The sequence below is a fragment of the Salvelinus alpinus genome, chromosome 8 (genome assembly GCF_045679555.1).
Source record: "Salvelinus alpinus chromosome 8, SLU_Salpinus.1, whole genome shotgun sequence".
NCBI classification, from domain to species: domain Eukaryota; kingdom Metazoa; phylum Chordata; class Actinopteri; order Salmoniformes; family Salmonidae; genus Salvelinus; species Salvelinus alpinus.
The window spans coordinates 40,426,336-40,444,364 of record NC_092093.1 but is presented as its reverse complement, the minus strand read 5'-3'; the positions used below and the strand labels follow the sequence as shown (position 1 = coordinate 40,444,364).

At 43.0% G+C, this 18,029-nt stretch overlaps 2 protein-coding genes across 2 annotated transcripts in view; both read left to right on the top strand.

Moving 5' to 3' along the window:
* LOC139583118 (zinc finger protein 271-like) overlaps positions 1–2,812 on the top strand; it is a 53,481-nt gene extending 50,669 nt beyond the window's left edge. Inside the window, exon 2 of the mRNA XM_071413879.1 lies at positions 1,411–2,812. Coding sequence (XP_071269980.1) covers positions 1,411–2,219 — 809 coding nt within the window. The 3' untranslated portion in view covers positions 2,220–2,812. The remainder of the gene's footprint in view (positions 1–1,410) is intronic.
* Positions 2,813–3,773: 961 nt separating this feature from the next.
* Positions 3,774–11,359, top strand: LOC139583119 (zinc finger protein OZF-like). Its single transcript, XM_071413880.1, has 2 exons — positions 3,774–6,335; positions 8,855–11,359. The coding sequence occupies exons 1-2, from the start codon at positions 5,870–5,872 to the stop codon at positions 9,661–9,663; spliced, it is 1,275 nt and encodes a 424-aa protein (XP_071269981.1). The 5' UTR covers positions 3,774–5,869; the 3' UTR covers positions 9,664–11,359.
* Positions 11,360–18,029: the final 6,670 nt, after the last annotated feature.

Sequence of the window (18,029 nt, the reverse complement as noted above, 5' to 3'; positions counted from 1 at the left end):
TCAGCTGATCCAGGAAATCATTTTCTGAATGACAGTCAAATGACAAACATCACGACATGCAACAACAACCAAAGTGCTTCTTCGTTCATTACTCTGGTAAAGACAGTTATGCTGTGCTCCATGTTGGATCCAACATCCCTAACAAATTGATGTTTATAATGTGTTATTGTCTGCTTGATTTACAGTAGGGTCTCGTTAGTCTGTTTGCACACAGAGATACTTTGCTCATAATGTGTAGAGAACTGTTCCTTGATGGATAGGCTGTTGTACAACACACAGAGCTATTTTCCTTTATTCAGGACATTTAGAATGACATCACATTACAGAGTAGCCGAGTGAGATTATTCACAAAATTATCTGGTTATAAAATGTCATGACAAAGACATTTTAGTTTCCATGTTTCACCTGAAATATGAAATTATTTATAGTCCTAGGTCTGTTGTTGTTAGGTGAAGTTATGGGTCCTACAGTAGGTCTATGTTATTGTTAGGTGAAGTTATGGGCCAATTTGTTTAACACTTAGTGTACAAACCCTCATTGTCAGGCTGATGGAAAACTAGCCAAAGAGCATTTTACTGGATGTTTTTAAGTATAAAGCAGTTGATTTGCGACAATAACACAAACATATTAATCAGGACATTCAAATGAGCCTTAAAATTATAATCCAAAAGTAGTGTGAAATACACTCATAAGCAACCTGGAAATGGAGACTATTTTTTCTGTCAGCCTATGAGAACCCCTGAGTTTTCCCCCACGGTGGTGAACTAGTGAATAGACACAGAGCTTAATGTGAGTTTCCTTGAGTAGCACTCCTGATCTTGCGCTGATAGTGCTGTAATATTCAGAATACATTGTGGAAAACTAAAATCTTCGCTCACCATTTTTGCTCCATGCAGATATACTACATCCATAACTAGTGGTTTCCTCATTAGCAGATATACTACATCCATAACTAGGGGTTTCCTCATTACCAGATATACTACATCCATAACTAGTGGGTTCCTCATTACCAGATATACTACATCCATAACTAATGGTTTCCTCATTAGCATGGAGGAGTTTCTACAACCAGATTGCATGTGCATCAATTGCATCAATTGCACAATTGTAGCTAACACAGAAAGGGGCCTGTATTGGAGACCAAAAGTCGTCTGGCACACTGCTTAGGGGTTCAGTAACTGTAATAATGTAATTCTAGCCTACAATTATCAGTGTTACTAATAATGTGAAGACAAAATATGACTGTTGTTGCTCACTTGACTGTCTTAAGACAAATGTCAAATTTAACAGACATCAATTGTTGTACAACTTCATGGGTTTGCTCTGGGCATCACCTTTTACCTCAAATAAACAGTGGATTTCTGCTGTTGTGGGCCTTTAACCATCTGTCTGACTTTATCGTTCACACAGGAGAGAGACGTGACTATTGTGGGTCCTCTGGGGAGCCTCAACAACATCATGATGCTGACGATGACGAGGCAGAGAAAAGTCTCTCCAGATCAGAACACATCAAGAAACACCAGCGAGAACACACAGGAAAGAAATCTCACCACTGTTTTGAGTGTGGGAAGAGTTACTTAAGATCAAATTCACTGAAAGTACACCTGAGAATACACACTGGAGAGAAACCTCACTGCTGCTCTGACTGTGGGAAGAGATTCACCTCTTCAGTGGACCTTAAAATACATCAGAGAATTCACACTGGAGAGAAACCTTATGGCTGTGATCAATGTGGGAAAAGTTTTACTCAGCCAAGCAACCTGAAATCACACCAGAGAATACACACAGGAGAGAAACCATATAGCTGTAATCAATGTGGGAAGAGTTTTATTCAGTCAAGCAGCCTGATAGTGCACCAGAGAACACACACAGGAGAGAAATTGTATAGCTGTAATCAGTGTGGGAAGAGTTTCACTCAGTCAAGCAGCCTGATAGTGCACCAGAGAACACACACAGGAGAGAAGCCATATAGCTGTACTCAATGTGGGAAGAGTTTTGTTACATCTGGCTGTCTGAAGACACACCAGAGAACACACACAGGAGAGAAACCTTATAGCTGTGATCAATGTGGGAAGAGTTTTACTCAGCCAAACAGCCTGATAGTACATCTGAGAACACACACTGGAGAGAAACCTCATAGCTGTGATCAATGTGACAAGAGATTCTCTGATAAAAGATTTCTGATCAAACATCAGAAAATACATGGAGTCGTTTCATGATATCAATGAATTAATGTCACAATGTAGAGTGTTTTAACATTGTAGTAGGAGTATTTTAATGATGTCACAATGTAGAACCCTAAACGTTTGTCCCCTGTTTATTTGATATATGTATATATCTATATCTCCTCATCAGGGGAAAAATCCAGGCTCTGAAATGGATGGGTACTATTTATGTGATTTAACAAAAAGTGACTAACAAAAAAAGAGTTGTGTAACACTTACCACATTGGTGGCCCACTTGATTCAAAATGTAACCCTTCAAAATGTAGCTGTCTTCTTCAGGTTCTCCTCTAACCAGTGAGGTAAAAGATATCTCCCATTTCCATGTGTTTTTTTTAGTTGTGTTAGTTTCAACAGCACGTGCAACCTGATTTTCCCCCCCCCCCCCCCCTAATCGATATCAGTGAGTTATTGCTACTTGTCAAAACAACAGCGTTTCTGGTGCTTGTGCAGTTTATAAGGAACTTCTATGATCATTGTGGACAAAATATTAGGAACACCTTAATATTGAGTTGCACCTCCTTTAGCCCTCAGAACAGCCTCAATTTGTCAGGACACGGACTCTTACAATCCGAACTTAAAACTTTCCACCTTCTCCACTACTGACCCGTCGATGTGGATAGGGGGGTGCTCCCTCTGCTGTTTCCTGAAGTCCACAATCATCTCCTTTGTTTTGTTGACGTTGAGTGTGAGGTTATTTTCCTGACACCACACTCCGAGGGCCCTCACCTCCTCCCTGTAGGCCGTCTCGTCGTTGTTGGTAATCAAGCCTACCACTGTAGTGTCATCCGCAAACTTGATGATTGAGTTGGAGGCGTGCATGGCCACGCAGTCGTGGGTGAACAGGGAGTACAGGAGAGGGCTCAGAACGCACCCTTGTGGGGCCCCAGTGTTGAGGATCAGCGGGGTGGAGATGTTGTTACCTACCCTCACCACCTGGGGGCGGCCCGTCAGGAAGTCCAGGACCCAGTTGCACAGGGCGGGGTCGAGACCCAGGGTCTCGAGCTTGATGACGAGTTTGGAGGGTACTATGGTGTTAAATGCTGAGCTGTAATCGATGAACAGCATTCTCACATAGGTATTCCTCTTGTCCAGATGGGTTAGGGCAGTGTGCAGTGTGGTTGCGATTGCGTCGTCTGTGGACCTATTGGGTCGGTAAGCAAATTGGAGTGGGTCTAGGGTGTCCGGTAGGGTGGAGGTGATATGGTCCTTGACTAGTCTCTCAAAGCACTTCATGATGACGGAAGTGAGTGCTACGGGGCGGTAGTCGTTTAGCTCAGTTACCTTAGCTTTCTTGGGAACAGGAACAATGGTGGCCCTCTTGAAGCATGTGGGAACAGCAGACTGGGATAAGGATTGATTGAATATGTCCGTGAACACACCAGCCAGCTGGTCTGCGCATGCTCTGAGGACGCGGCTGGGAATGCCGTCTGGGCCTGCAGCCTTGCGAGGGTTAACACGTTTAAATGTTTTACTCACCTCGGCTGCAGTGAAGGAGAGCCCGCAGGTTTTGGTAGCGGGCCGTGTCAGTGGCACTGTATTGTCCTCAAAGCGGGCAAAAAAGTTATTTAGCCTGTCTGGGAGCAAGACATCCTGGTCAGGACTCATGCCAAAGACTGATCCTAAAGTAACCTACCCAAGGCCCTACAAGAGGTTCAGTCAGGACTCATATACCAAAGACTGATCCTAAAGTAACTGACCCAAGGCCCTACAAGAGGTTTAGCCAGGGCTCATGCCAAAGACTGATCCTAAAGTAACCTACCCAAGGCCCTACAAGAGGTTCAGTCAGGACTCATATACCAAAGACTGATCCTAAAGTAACTGACCCAAGGCCCTACAAGAGGTTTAGCCAGGGCTCATGCCAAAGACTGATCCTAAAGTAACCTACCCAAGGCCCTACAAGAGGTTCAGTCAGGACTCATATACCAAAGACTGATCCTAAAGTAACTGACCCAAGGCCCTACAAGAGGTTTAGCCAGGACTCATGCCAAAGGCTGATCCTAAAGTAATCTACCCAAGGCCCTGCAAGAGGTTCAGTCAGAACTCATTTGTGAATGAGGTTCAGAATGTGCGATGGCTGGAAGTGTGTAGTGAGGATGATCCTGTAATGGCACTGAGTGTGTTTATGAAATGACTTATGAGTATTGTTGATAAGCAAGGCCCCATTAAGAAAACAGACTGAGGTCAAACGATGCCCCGGGGATTGATGAGCTGAGAAATGTAACAGTTCAACGTAATGATACCAAAAAGGTAGGGGACAGATCTGTCTGATGAGCAAAGTTATTGTAAATTAATAAATCTAGTGACCAAGCTAGACCAGTTATTGTAGATTAATACATCTAGTGACCAAGCTAGACCAGTTATTGTAGATGAATACATCTAGTGACCAAGCTAGACCAGTTATTGTAAATGAATACATCTAGTGACCAAGCTAGACCAGTTACTGTAAATGAATACATCTAGTGACCAAGCTAGACCAGTTATTGTAGATGAATACATCTAGTGACCAAGCTAGACCAGTTATTGTAGATGAATACATCTAGTGACCAAGCTAGACCAGTTATTGTAAATGAATACATTTAGTGACCAAGGTAAAAAGAAAGGATATTATCATCACTAAATCAAGGCTGATGGAAAACATCTATGGACAACTTTGATTCAACACAAGTGGCAGACATGTTTGAATTCCTACCCATTATAACATTCATTACCAAAACCACCTGACAATGCAAATGATTTGAATTACTATTTGACGGGTCAGGTGGACACATTGAGAAATGAAATGAGTCCAACTGACGGCTCCCTGAATCGGACCGCAGAGTGAAGGAAAAGCAGCCAACAAGTGCTCAGCATATGTGGGAACTCCTTCAAGACTGTTGGAAAAGCATTCCAGGTGAAGCTGGTTAAGAGAATGCCAAGAGTGTGTAAAGCTGTCAATAACGCAAAGCGTGGCTATTTGAAGAATCTCAAATATAAAATATATTTCGATTTGTTTAACACTTTTTTGGTTACTACATGATTCCATATGTGTTATTTCATTGTTTTGATGTCTTCACTATTTTTCTACAATGTAGAAAATAGTAAAAATAAAGAAAAACCCTTGAATGAGTAGGTGTTCTAAAACTTTTGACCAATAGTGTATATTATGTTATATAATAAATATGTAATAACATTAAAACATAACTGTTTGTCCTTATAGGGAACCAGATCGTGACTACAACTCAGTTACTAAGTCTTTAACCACACTGTGTTTTTACACCGGTGAGTAAAAACTCATGCTTCCTATCCAATAACTTTTTGTCTGAAAATTTAAATATACATTTTACTCAACTGCGTTACCCACTCCAGTCAGCAGATGGCGGTATGGGACTTTAAGGCAATGCTGTTAGTGTGACGTATAATCTAGTGGGCGGAACGCTTCTTTCAACAGCATCAACAGTTAGTCAGCCACCTCGGTAGCTTGCTAGACAAAATAGCAGAACCAATAAAGCTCTTTAGACGCCTTCGTGTAAGCCACTGTGTTTTAAACCCACTTCTATCGTGTAGTTAGTTATCCGATGTAATTTCATATTTACGGTGGTGTTGTTATTAGTCAGCTAGCGGGCTGGTTAAGTTAGCATTAGCCTAGCTAGCTAACATTCCCGACCATGAGCTCACTAACCTACTCTCCTCCTGCTAAAGAAGAGGTCTGCTGGACGGAGAAAGAAGCTCTGGTGAAAGAGGAGGAGGAGGCTGTTTCAATACAAAAACAAGTAGAGGGTGAGACTGTTACCGTGAAAGAAGAAGAGAAAGACGTTTCAGTTAAAGAAGAGGGAGATGCGTTCAGAGTGAAAGAGGAAGAGGAGGTTACAGTAAAAGAAGAGGAGGATGCAGTGAAAGAAGAGGACGAGGCGTTCAGAGTGAAGGAGGAGGATGTTACTGTAAAAGAAGAGGAAGAGGCGTTCAGAGTGAAGGAGGAGGAGGATGCCGTTTTTGGATTGAAAGAGGAGGGGGAGATGACTGTCGCATCGAAGAAGGAAGAAGAGGAGGAAACTGGATATCTGGGCCCGGTTTCCCAAGGGCATCTTAAGGCATCCAATGGTTCTAACGATGAACGTTCCCTGGTTAACACTCGTAAGTACCATCTTAAAAAGAGAGGCACAAGCTCTACAGTTGTTAACCTGATGTGTGAAAGGGGAAATATGCAATTGCTACATCCATATTTTGACTTTTAAATGATTTATTTCTAACCATTGATTCTTGAAGAATATAACACATGCCTCACACATTTCTCCAGCCCCATCATCATCTTATGACCAAAACAGTGGTGGAATGACAGCTTTGTTATTGTTTCAACTGCAGATTGGTTAATTGTTGTGTGGCTTTTTTAAAGGGACAACCTAGGATTTAAACAGCAACAAAATGGCTGCCCAGATACTTGGTTTGGTAAACAGCTGAGGGATTGGGGCTGGAGAAATGTAACCACTCTCAAATTCCTAGAGAAAGCTATTGTATCAACCTTAACCCAAAACCTAACGACCTCGTCAAGAAGTTCAGACATCTTACCTAGATTAAATTACATTCATGAATTGGTTTGAAATCTTTGTTTAAAACCCTTCTCAAATTTGGTGTCTTGGCGGATTAGTAAAAACGGTTTATCTTAAAACACTATTTATTTAAAACACTCCCAATCATGGCTGGTTGTGATACAGCCAGGACTCGAACCAGGGTTACACACAAATTACTCGAGGAAGCCAGTCATCAATAGGTACAACACCTGTTTGGCACCGCCCCTTCCTGGGTCGATGAAGGGCGGTATAAAATTTTATGCATGAATCCGAGCCTCACGCTTCCAGCAAGGCGTGGATTTAATAGTATGTTGTACCTAGTTTCCCTTCTTCAGGGAACAGTAGTTATAGTCATAACGTTAAGCTTGTCATATGATGAACTTCAACTTAAATACTGGATCTTGCTGTCGGACAGTTTTTTTGTTTTCAGATCACTGAAATGCACTCTAACTACGTAACATTTAGTGTCTCCTTAAATTACGGAGGGAAAACAGTTTTCATGGGCACAGAAATCCTAAATAATTTCAGTTTGCTAAATCCAAAGGTTCTAACCGAGAGTCCCCTTAACTTTATAGACAACACCCAAATGGATACTGTCATTAACGTGATTCTATAATAATTAGACATTCTTAATACTGTAGCTATTTAGTTACAGTCACATGTTTAACTATCATCAGCTGATCCAGGAAATCATTTTCTGAATGACAGTCAAATGACAAACATCACGACATGCAACAACAACCAAAGTGCTTCTTCGTTCATTACTCTGGTAAAGACAGTTATGCTGTGCTCCATGTTGGATCCAACATCCCTAACAAATTGATGTTTATAATGTGTTATTGTCTGCTTGATTTACAGTAGGGTCTCGTTAGTCTGTTTGGACACAGAGATACTTTGCTCATAATGTGTAGAGAACTGTTCCTTGATGGATAGGCTGTTGTACAACACACAGAGCTATTTTCCTTTATTCAGGACATTTAGAATGACATCACATTACAGAGTAGCCGAGTGAGATTATTCACAAAATTATCTGGTTATAAAATGTCATGACAAAGACATTTTAGTTTCCATGTTTCACCTGAAATATGAAATTATTTATAGTCCTAGGTCTGTTGTTGTTAGGTGAAGTTATGGGTCCTACAGTAGGTCTATGTTATTGTTAGGTGAAGTTATGGGCCAATTTGTTTAACACTTAGTGTACAAACCCTCATTGTCAGGCTGATGGAAAACTAGCCAAAGAGCATTTTACTGGATGTTTTTAAGTATAAAGCAGTTGATTTGCGACAATAACACAAACATATTAATCAGGACATTCAAATGAGCCTTAAAATTATAATCCAAAAGTAGTGTGAAATACACTCATAAGCAACCTGGAAATGGAGACTATTTTTTCTGTCAGCCTATGAGAACCCCTGAGTTTTCCCCCACGGTGGTGAACTAGTGAATAGACACAGAGCTTAATGTGAGTTTCCTTGAGTAGCACTCCTGATCTTGCGCTGATAGTGCTGTAATATTCAGAATACATTGTGGAAAACTAAAATCTTCGCTCACCATTTTTGCTCCATGCAGATATACTACATCCATAACTAGTGGTTTCCTCATTAGCAGATATACTACATCCATAACTAGGGGTTTCCTCATTACCAGATATACTACATCCATAACTAGTGGGTTCCTCATTACCAGATATACTACATCCATAACTAATGGTTTCCTCATTAGCATGGAGGAGTTTCTACAACCAGATTGCATGTGCATCAGATTGCATCAATTGCCACAATTGTAGCTAACACAGAAAGGGGCCTGTATTGGAGACCAAAAGTCGTCTGGCACACTGCTTAGGGGTTCAGTAACTGTAATAATGTAATTCTAGCCTACAATTATCAGTGTTACTAATAATGTGAAGACAAAATATGACTGTTGTTGCTCACTTGACTGTCTTAAGACAAATGTCAAATTTAACAGACATCAATTGTTGTACAACTTCATGGGTTTGCTCTGGGCATCACCTTTTACCTCAAATAAACAGTGGATTTCTGCTGTTGTGGGCCTTTAACCATCTGTCTGACTTTATCGTTCACACAGGAGAGAGACGTGACTATTGTGGGTCCTCTGGGGAGCCTCAACAACATCATGATGCTGACGATGACGAGGCAGAGAAAAGTCTCTCCAGATCAGAACACATCAAGAAACACCAGCGAGAACACACAGGAAAGAAATCTCACCACTGTTTTGAGTGTGGGAAGAGTTACTTAAGATCAAATTCACTGAAAGTACACCTGAGAATACACACTGGAGAGAAACCTCACTGCTGCTCTGACTGTGGGAAGAGATTCACCTCTTCAGTGGACCTTAAAATACATCAGAGAATTCACACTGGAGAGAAACCTTATGGCTGTGATCAATGTGGGAAAAGTTTTACTCAGCCAAGCAACCTGAAATCACACCAGAGAATACACACAGGAGAGAAACCATATAGCTGTAATCAATGTGGGAAGAGTTTTATTCAGTCAAGCAGCCTGATAGTGCACCAGAGAACACACACAGGAGAGAAATTGTATAGCTGTAATCAGTGTGGGAAGAGTTTCACTCAGTCAAGCAGCCTGATAGTGCACCAGAGAACACACACAGGAGAGAAGCCATATAGCTGTACTCAATGTGGGAAGAGTTTTGTTACATCTGGCTGTCTGAAGACACACCAGAGAACACACACAGGAGAGAAACCTTATAGCTGTGATCAATGTGGGAAGAGTTTTACTCAGCCAAACAGCCTGATAGTACATCTGAGAACACACACTGGAGAGAAACCTCATAGCTGTGATCAATGTGACAAGAGTTTCTCTGATAAAAGATTTCTGATCAAACATCAGAAAATACATGGAGTCGTTTCATGATATCAATGAATTAATGTCACAATGTAGAATGTTTTAACATTGTAGTAGGAGTATTTTAATGATGTCACAATGTAGAACCCTAAACGTTTGTCCCCTGTTTATTTGATATATTTATATATCTATATCTCCTCATCAGGGGAAAAATCCAGGCTCTGAAATGGATGGGTACTATTTATGTGATTTAACAAAAAGTGACTAACAAAAAAAGAGTTGTGTAACACTTACCACATTGGTGGCCCACTTGATTCAAAATGTAACCCTTCAAAATGTAGCTGTCTTCTTCAGGTTCTCCTCTAACCAGTGAGGTAAAAGATATCTCCCATTTCCATGTGTTTTTTTTAGTTGTGTTAGTTTCAACAGCACGTGCAACCTGATTTCCCCCCCCCCCCCCCCCTAATCGATATCAGTGAGTTATTGCTACTTGTCAAAACAACAGCGTTTCTGGTGCTTGTGCAGTTTATAAGGAACTTCTATGATCATTGTGGACAAAATATTAGGAACACCTTAATATTGAGTTGCACCTCCTTTAGCCCTCAGAACAGCCTCAATTTGTCAGGACACGGACTCTTACAATGTGTTGAAAGCGTTCCACAGGCAGAGAGAAAGAAAAGAACGAAGGCAAGTGGCCCGGAACCAGGCAAGGTAGTACTAGGACCTTAATAGAACTGAAGACACTTGTCCTAACCTCCACTCTATCTCTCTTGTCTCTCTTCCTCCTCTCTCCCCCCTCTGCTTTGATTCTTGGAGGTCCCTTGCTCCCATGTCAGTTCAAGCCCTTAGGTGAGAGAGTGACCCCTCCACAAGACCTCAGTATTCACAGGCCACTGTCCCGTGCCCTTCCTCTCCTTCCCTGTCAGTCCCTCTCTGCTTTGTGAAGACAAGGCCTGACGTTCAATATACGTGTTGGTGGTAAACAAACTTGTCCAACAAAAATATAGGATATATTTGTTGTCTTAAGGTGGAAGGTGGTTTTTCCATTTATGTTTGAGGATGGACTTTAGCACGTATAGCTCGTTACCACGTAGGGCGCACTGATTGGTGTCACCTCGTTAGTCAGTATGTGTTACACCTGTGCTGGCTTGTCCATCTCGTTAGTGGGAAGGTGTTTCACCTGAGCTGGTCCATGTTCTATTTAAGAGTGTCTGGCCCAGTGCGCCAGTTGTCTTGATAGATGTGGAGAGTCAACACCTTTAGTTGCTCCACCTTTTTGGTTTGCTTCCTGTCTTTAAGTTTGGTGTGTTTTTTTTTGTTTGCCTCTTCTTGGGCAGATTTAGTGGGTCTCATGGTGGGTGTCTTTTAGGTCCCAGTTGTTGTTACTAGTCAACTTTCAGTGGACACCCCCATAGTGTCTTTCAGAGCCCCTCCTAAAACCCCACCTGTTTAGTTGTGGTTGTTGTCAGTGACTCTTTGTTAGTTCCCTTTTCTATTTAAGGGACATTTCTGTTTTTCTTGATGGGGAATGTAACAACAATGTAGTAAAACAAGCTTATATTTTGTGTTGGATATTGCATCCAATTAATATTTTAATCAATGGCATTTCCTTAGAATGCTCATTAGTCTTTCAGTTGTTAATCTTCTGTGTTTGATTGGTAAATAATTGTTTATTTTCAAAGTCTTTGCATTGCATGCATGTCTGAAATGTGCTGTATAAATAAAGCTTGTTTTGATCATATTGCAAAACAAATTAACCCAGTGACTGACCAATCAACAGACTCTTGCTAAACCTATTTACAAATATGTGCAAAAGCAACACATATCTTGGTCCATCTTAGTATGAAAAACAGTATATCTCCCACTGTCAAAATAGTGCATGTTATGTAAGTTTAGTATCACTTTTCAACCAACCCAGTGCATTTGTTGTAATCAACAGTAAGTCAAAGGATTCAACTACTGAAAACTAAAACAAACAGATCAATCTAACTTTTCAAGCCTGCTGAAGGCGTGGTGGAGTGGTAAACCACCCCCGGCTCTACCAGGGGCTTGAGGTGGTCTCCCACAGCTCTGCTTATGTCATGTTCTGTGGCCTTGCCATTCAATTTCTTGACTGCCCCTGCAACACAGAAATAAACACATTTAGTCATATTATATAAAACACTCAAAGTAATGGATATGGAGCATCTATGGCCTCAGTTACACCTGGCACCTAAATGTGACTTCTGTCATCCGATCACTCCAAGCTGCATTAGGTTCAGATCTACCAGGATGGGCCTTTGACGCAGTCAGGCTACTGAATATGCATAAGCAATATAAAGAGATGGTGTGAATGAGTGTGGAAAAGTACATTTGACACAAATTACCTTCATAATAAGAAAGAACAAATGTGTGTGCCTGAGGGGAAATGTACTTTCATATATCTCCCGGGTGGCGCAGTGGTCTAGGGCACTGCATCGCAGTGCTAGCTGCGCCACCAGAGTCTCTGGGTTCGCGCCCAGGCTCTGTCGCAGCCGGCCGCAACCGGGAGATCCGTGGGGCGACGCACAATTGGCATAGCGTCGTCCGGGTTAGGGAGGGTTTGGCCGGTAGGGATATCCTTGTCTCAGTATGTATAAAAAAAAAATGTAATAAAATGTATGCACTCTACTGTAAGTCGCTCTGGATAAGAGCGTCTGCTAAATGACTAAAATGTAAAATGTAAATATAGCCAAAAGGGTGAGAAATTACAGAAGGAACGTATTCCCTTCTGCTTATGTGATGAACAGCTATGAACCACTAAATATTTACCATCTAAACCATGGGTGTCAAACTCTGGCCCGCGGGCCAAATTTGACCCGTGGGGTAATTATATTTGGCCCGCGAGACAATACCAAATTACTACTAGAGCTGGCCCGCCGGTATTATACAGCGCATTCACCGCTAATACTACGAATCCCATAATGCTCTGCTGTTGTTTTCGCGTGCCAATCAGGACAGGACCCAGAAACGCCCTCTCCTCTGTGACAGTAGTCATAGCAACATAGACGCTACAACTGTCGGCGCGCTATCCCTTCCCAAAAATGGCGAAAAGAAAGGCAGAAAACAGGAGCTTTCTGGACAAGTGGGAGGCAGAATATCTGTTTACATATGTAAAAGACAAACCTGTTTGTCTTGTTTGTGGAGTCAACGTGGCTGTAAGTAAGGAGTACAACATTAGACGACACTATGAAACGAAACACCATGACAAATACAAGGACATGGACATGACTCAAAGGAGCCAGAAAGTAGAGGAGATGAAAAGAAGTTTGGTTTCACAACAGAATATGTTCAAAAAAGCCACATCACAAAGTGAGGCTGCTGTAAAGGCTAGTTATATAGTGGCAGCAGAGATCGCAAAATCAGCCCGGCCCTTTAATGAGGGAGAGTTCGTGAAAAAGTGCATGATGAAAGTTTGTGACCTCGTATGCCCAGAGAAAAAGCAAGCATTTTCAAACGTGAGCCTGAGCAGGAACACAGTAGCTGATCGCACATGTGATCTTGCCACCAATCTGTATGACCAGCTGATGGAAAAGGGAAAAGATTTCGTTGCGTTCTCCCTCGCTGTGGATGAGAGCTGCGACGCATCTGGAAAAAGTTTATTTTGGTATTTAAATCAGAAGGCTGCAAATAGAAAAGAGGCATACGATTTTTATTTAAATTTTATTTATTTAATAAATTAATGCCATTGATGTGTTTTTTCATTTGAAATTCGATTTTGCATGTCTCCACTATTAAATTATATATTGTATGGTAATAAGCGATGCTTGTTCCATATTCAATGTTAATGCAAAACTTGTTTGGGTCCATATTAAAAGGTTCATTTGTTCAATGTTGGCCCGCGACTTTGTTCAGGTTTTACATTTTGGCCCACTGGGTATTTGAGTTTGACACCCCTGATCTAAACCATGTGTGACCTCTCACCTCTGTCGTGTCTCTGACTATGATGCTATTTTATCAAATAGATGACCTAACGTTTAATTGATTACGTGATGGAATTAAACCATGCAACAATTAAACCATTAATAACTTGGGGCACCACGGATATAGAGCGGTTATCTCCCGAATCCACTCTCTTAAAGATCTGTAGATCTTTAATATCAATAGCAGTCAATTATTAATCGTCACCGTATTCAGTCTCATTCTGATTGTCGTAAAGTACTTGGTTATCTGCACGACCCCTGGCTAACAAGTTGAATCAGCAATACACAAATTGGCTTAATTATTTATTTACTAAATACCTAAATAATCACACAGAATATACAGTTGAAGTCGGAAGTTTACATACACTTAGGTTAGAGTCATTAAAACTCGTTTTTCAACCACTCCACAAATGTCTTGTTAACAATCTATAGGTTTGGCAAGTCGGTTAGGACATCTACTTTGTGCATGACACAAGTAATTTTTCCAACAATTAATTTACATCATTTGAGTCAATTGGAGGTGTACCTTTGGATCTATTTCAAGGCCTACCTTCAAACTCAGTGCCTCTTTCAAAGTTCAAAGTTCTTACCAAGTTGCCATAATCAGCTCGTGCTGTATTCTGGCTGATCTAGTCGAAATTCACCATTCCAGCATGGTGATCGTCAACTCCACGTGATCTGGTCTCATGTAAATTTTGTTAGAGTAGTCGTTCAACCATTCGCAACCACAGCTCACGCCTCGGTTTGCTTAGTCTAACGTGAATTGGGTCACGGGGGCTTTATACTGGGGAAGAGAAGGGTGTTTTTCATCCCTCTCCAACCAATGTCTGTTCACTTGGGTGTGGCCATTGAGTGAGCATAAAATTACTTAACAATTCCCTCATTTAGGAGCTAAAATCACATTTAATCTTCTCACAAATAGTTTCATATTTAATCATTTAAATTGCACAACATTTCCATGATCTGACATCATATTCTTTAAGTACCAATGGACACTTTCAACTGGTTGAGAAAGGGAATTATTGTTCCATTCCCCAACCTTTTGATGTTACCATACTTTCTCTGTGGTAAAACATTTACATTACATTTAAGTCATTTAGCAGACGCTCTTATCCAGAGCGACTTACAAGTTGGTGCATTCACCTTATGATATCCAGTGGAACAACCACTTTACAATAGTGCATCTAACTCTTTTAAGGGGGGGGTTAGAAGGATTACTTTATCCTATCCTAGGTATTCCTTAAAGAGGTGGTGTTTCAGGTGTTTCCGGAAGGTGGTGATTGACTCCGCTGACCTGGCGTCGTGGGGGAGTTTGTTCCACCATTGGGGTGCCAGAGCAGCGAACAGTTTTGACTGGGCTGAGCGGGAGCTGTACTTCCTCAGAGGTAGGGAGGCGAGCAGGCCAGAGGTGGATGAACGCAGTGCCCTTGTTTGGGTGTAGGGCCTGATCAGAGCCTGAAGGTACGGAGGTGCCGTTCCCCTCACAGCTCCGTAGGCAAGCACCATGGTCTTGTAGCGGATGCGAGCTTCAACTGTAAGCCAGTGGAGAGAGCGTAGGAGCGGGGTGACGTGAGAGAACTTGGGAAGGATGAACACCAGACGGGCTGCGGCGTTCTGGATGAGTTGTAGGGGTTTAATGGCACAGGCAGGGAGCCCAGCCAACAGCGAGTTGCAGTAATCCAGACGGGAGATGACAAGTGCCTGGATTAGGACCTGCACCGCTTCCTGTGTGAGGCAGGGTCGTACTCTGCGAATGTTGTAGAGCATGAACCTACAGGAACGGGTCACCGCCTTGATGTTAGTTGAGAACGACAGCGTGTTGTCCAGGATCACGCCAAGGTTCTTAGCACTCTGGGAGGAGGACACAATGGAGTTGTCAACCGTGATGGCGAGATCATGGAACGGGCAGTCCTTCCCCGGGAGGAAGAGCAGCTCCGTCTTGCCGAGGTTCAGCTTGAGGTGGTGATCCGTCATCCACACTGATATGTCTGCCAGACATGCAGAGATGCGATTCGCCACCTGGTTATCAGAAGGGGGAAAGGAGAAGATTAATTGTGTGTCGTCTGCATAGCAATGATAGGAGAGACCATGTGAGGATATGACAGAGCCAAGTGACTTGGTGTATAGCGAGAATAGGAGAGGGCCTAGAACAGAGCCCTGGGGGACACCAGTGGTGAGAGCACGTGGTGCGGAGACAGATTCTCGCCACGCCACCTGGTAGGAGCGACCTGTCAGGTAGGACGCAATCCAAGCGTGGGCCGCGCCGGAGATGCCCAACTCGGAGAGGGTGGAGAGGAGGATCTGATGGTTCACTGTATCAAAGGCAGCCGATAGGTCTAGAAGGATGAGAGCAGAGGAGAGAGAGTTAGCTTTAGCAGTGTGGAGCGCCTCCGTGACACAGAGAAGAGCAGTCTCAGTTGAATGACTAGTCTTGAAACCTGACTGATTTGGATCAAGAAGGTCATTCTGAGAGAGATAGCAGGAGAGCTGGCCAAGGACGGCACGTTCAAGAGTTTTGGAGAGAAAAGAAAGAAGGGATACTGGTCTGTAGTTGTTGACATCGGAGGGATCGAGTGTAGGTTTTTTCAGCAGGGGTGCAACTCTCGCTCTCTTGAAGGCGGAAGGGACGTAGCCAGCGGTCAAGGATGAGTTGATGAGCGAGGTGAGGTAAGGGAGAAGGTCTCCGGAAATGGCCTGGAGAAGAGAGGAGGGGATAGGGTCAAGCGGGCAGGTTGTTGGGCGGCCGGCCGTCACAAGACGCGAGATTTCATCTGGAGAGAGAGGGGAGAAAGAGGTCAAAGCACAGGGTAGGGCAGTGTGAGCAGAACCAGCGGTGTCGTTTGACTTAGCAAACGAGGATCGGATGTCGTCGACCTTCTTTTCAAAATGGTTGACGAAGTCATCCGCAGAGAGGGAGGAGGAGGGGGGAGGGGGAGGAGGATTCAGGAGGGAGGAGAAGGTGGCAAAGAGCTTCCTAGGGTTAGAGGCAGATGCTTGGAATTTAGAGTGGTAGAAAGTGGCTTTAGCAGCAGAGACAGAAGAGGAGAATGTAGAGAGGAGGGAGTGAAAGGATGCCAGGTCCGCAGGGAGGCGAGTTTTCCTCCATTTCCGCTCGGCTGCCCGGAGCCCTGTTCTGTGAGCTCGCAATGAGTCGTCGAGCCACGGAGCAGGAGGGGAGGACCGAGCCGGCCTGGAGGATAGGGGACATAGAGAGTTAAAGGATGCAGAAAGGGAGGAGAGGAGGGTTGAGGAGGCAGAATCAGGAGATAGGTTGGAGAAGGTTTGAGCAGAGGGAAGAGATGATAGGATGGAAGAGGAGAGAGTAGCGGGGGAGAGAGAGCGAAGGTTGGGACGGCGCGATACCATCCGAGTAGGGGCAGTGTGGGAAGTGTTGGATGAGAGCGAGAGGGAAAAGGATACAAGGTAGTGGTCGGAGACTTGGAGGGGAGTTGCAATGAGATTAGTGGAAGAACAGCATCTAGTAAAGATGAGGTCAAGCGTATTGCCTGCCTTGTGAGTAGGGGGGGAAGGTGAGAGGGTGAGGTCAAAAGAGGAGAGGAGTGGAAAGAAGGAGGCAGAGAGGAATGAGTCAAAGGTAGACGTGGGGAGGTTAAAGTCACCCAGAACTGTGAGAGGTGAGCCATCCTCAGGAAAGGAACTTATCAAGGCGTCAAGCTCATTGATGAACTCTCCAAGGGAACCTGGGGGGCGATAAATGATAAGGATGTTAAGCTTGAAAGGGCTGGTAACTGTGACAGCATGGAATTCAAAGGAGGCGATAGACAGATGGGTCAGGGGAGAAAGAGAGAATGTCCACTTGGGAGAGATGAGGATCCCAGTGCCACCACCCCGCTGACCAGAAGCTCTCGTCAGTAAAAAAGGGCTTTCCAAGAGTCCATTCTGTAGAGTGGAGAGAAAATGGGGAGCTAACACAATGTGCCATTGGAACACAGTAGTGATGGTTGCTGATAATGTGCCTCTGTATACCTATGTAGATATTCCATAAAAAATCTGCCGTTTCCAGCTACAATAGTAATTTACAACATTAACAATGTCTACACTGTATTACTGATCAATCTGATGTTATTTTAATGGACAAAAAATAGCTTTTCTTTCAAACACAAGGACATTTTTCTAAAGTGACCCCAAACTTTTGAACGGTAGTATATACAGCACCAGTCAAAAGTGTGGACACACATACTCATTTAAGGGTTTTTCTTTATTTTTACTATTTTCTACATTGTAGAGTAATAGTGAAGACATCAAAACTATGAAATAACACATATGGAATCCTGAAGTAACCATAAAAAGTGTTAAACAAATCAAAATATATTTTTTATTTTTCAAAGTAGCCACTCTTTGCCTTGATGACAGCTTTGCACACTCTTGGCATTCTCTCAACCAGCTTCACAAGGAACACTTTTCCAGCAGTCTTGAAGGAGTTGAGCACTTGTTGGCTGCTTTTCCTTCACTCTGGGGTCCAACTCATCCCAA

Bases quoted from the DNA above. Each gene is read 5' to 3' on its own strand.
- LOC139583119 (XM_071413880.1), top strand. From the start codon at position 5,870: ATGAGCTCACTAACCTACTCTCCTCCTGCTAAAGAAGAGGTCTGCTGG. The intron at 6,336-8,854 runs GTAAGTACCATC...TCGTTCACACAG, and splicing joins ACGTTCCCTGGTTAACACTC to GAGAGAGACGTGACTATTGT.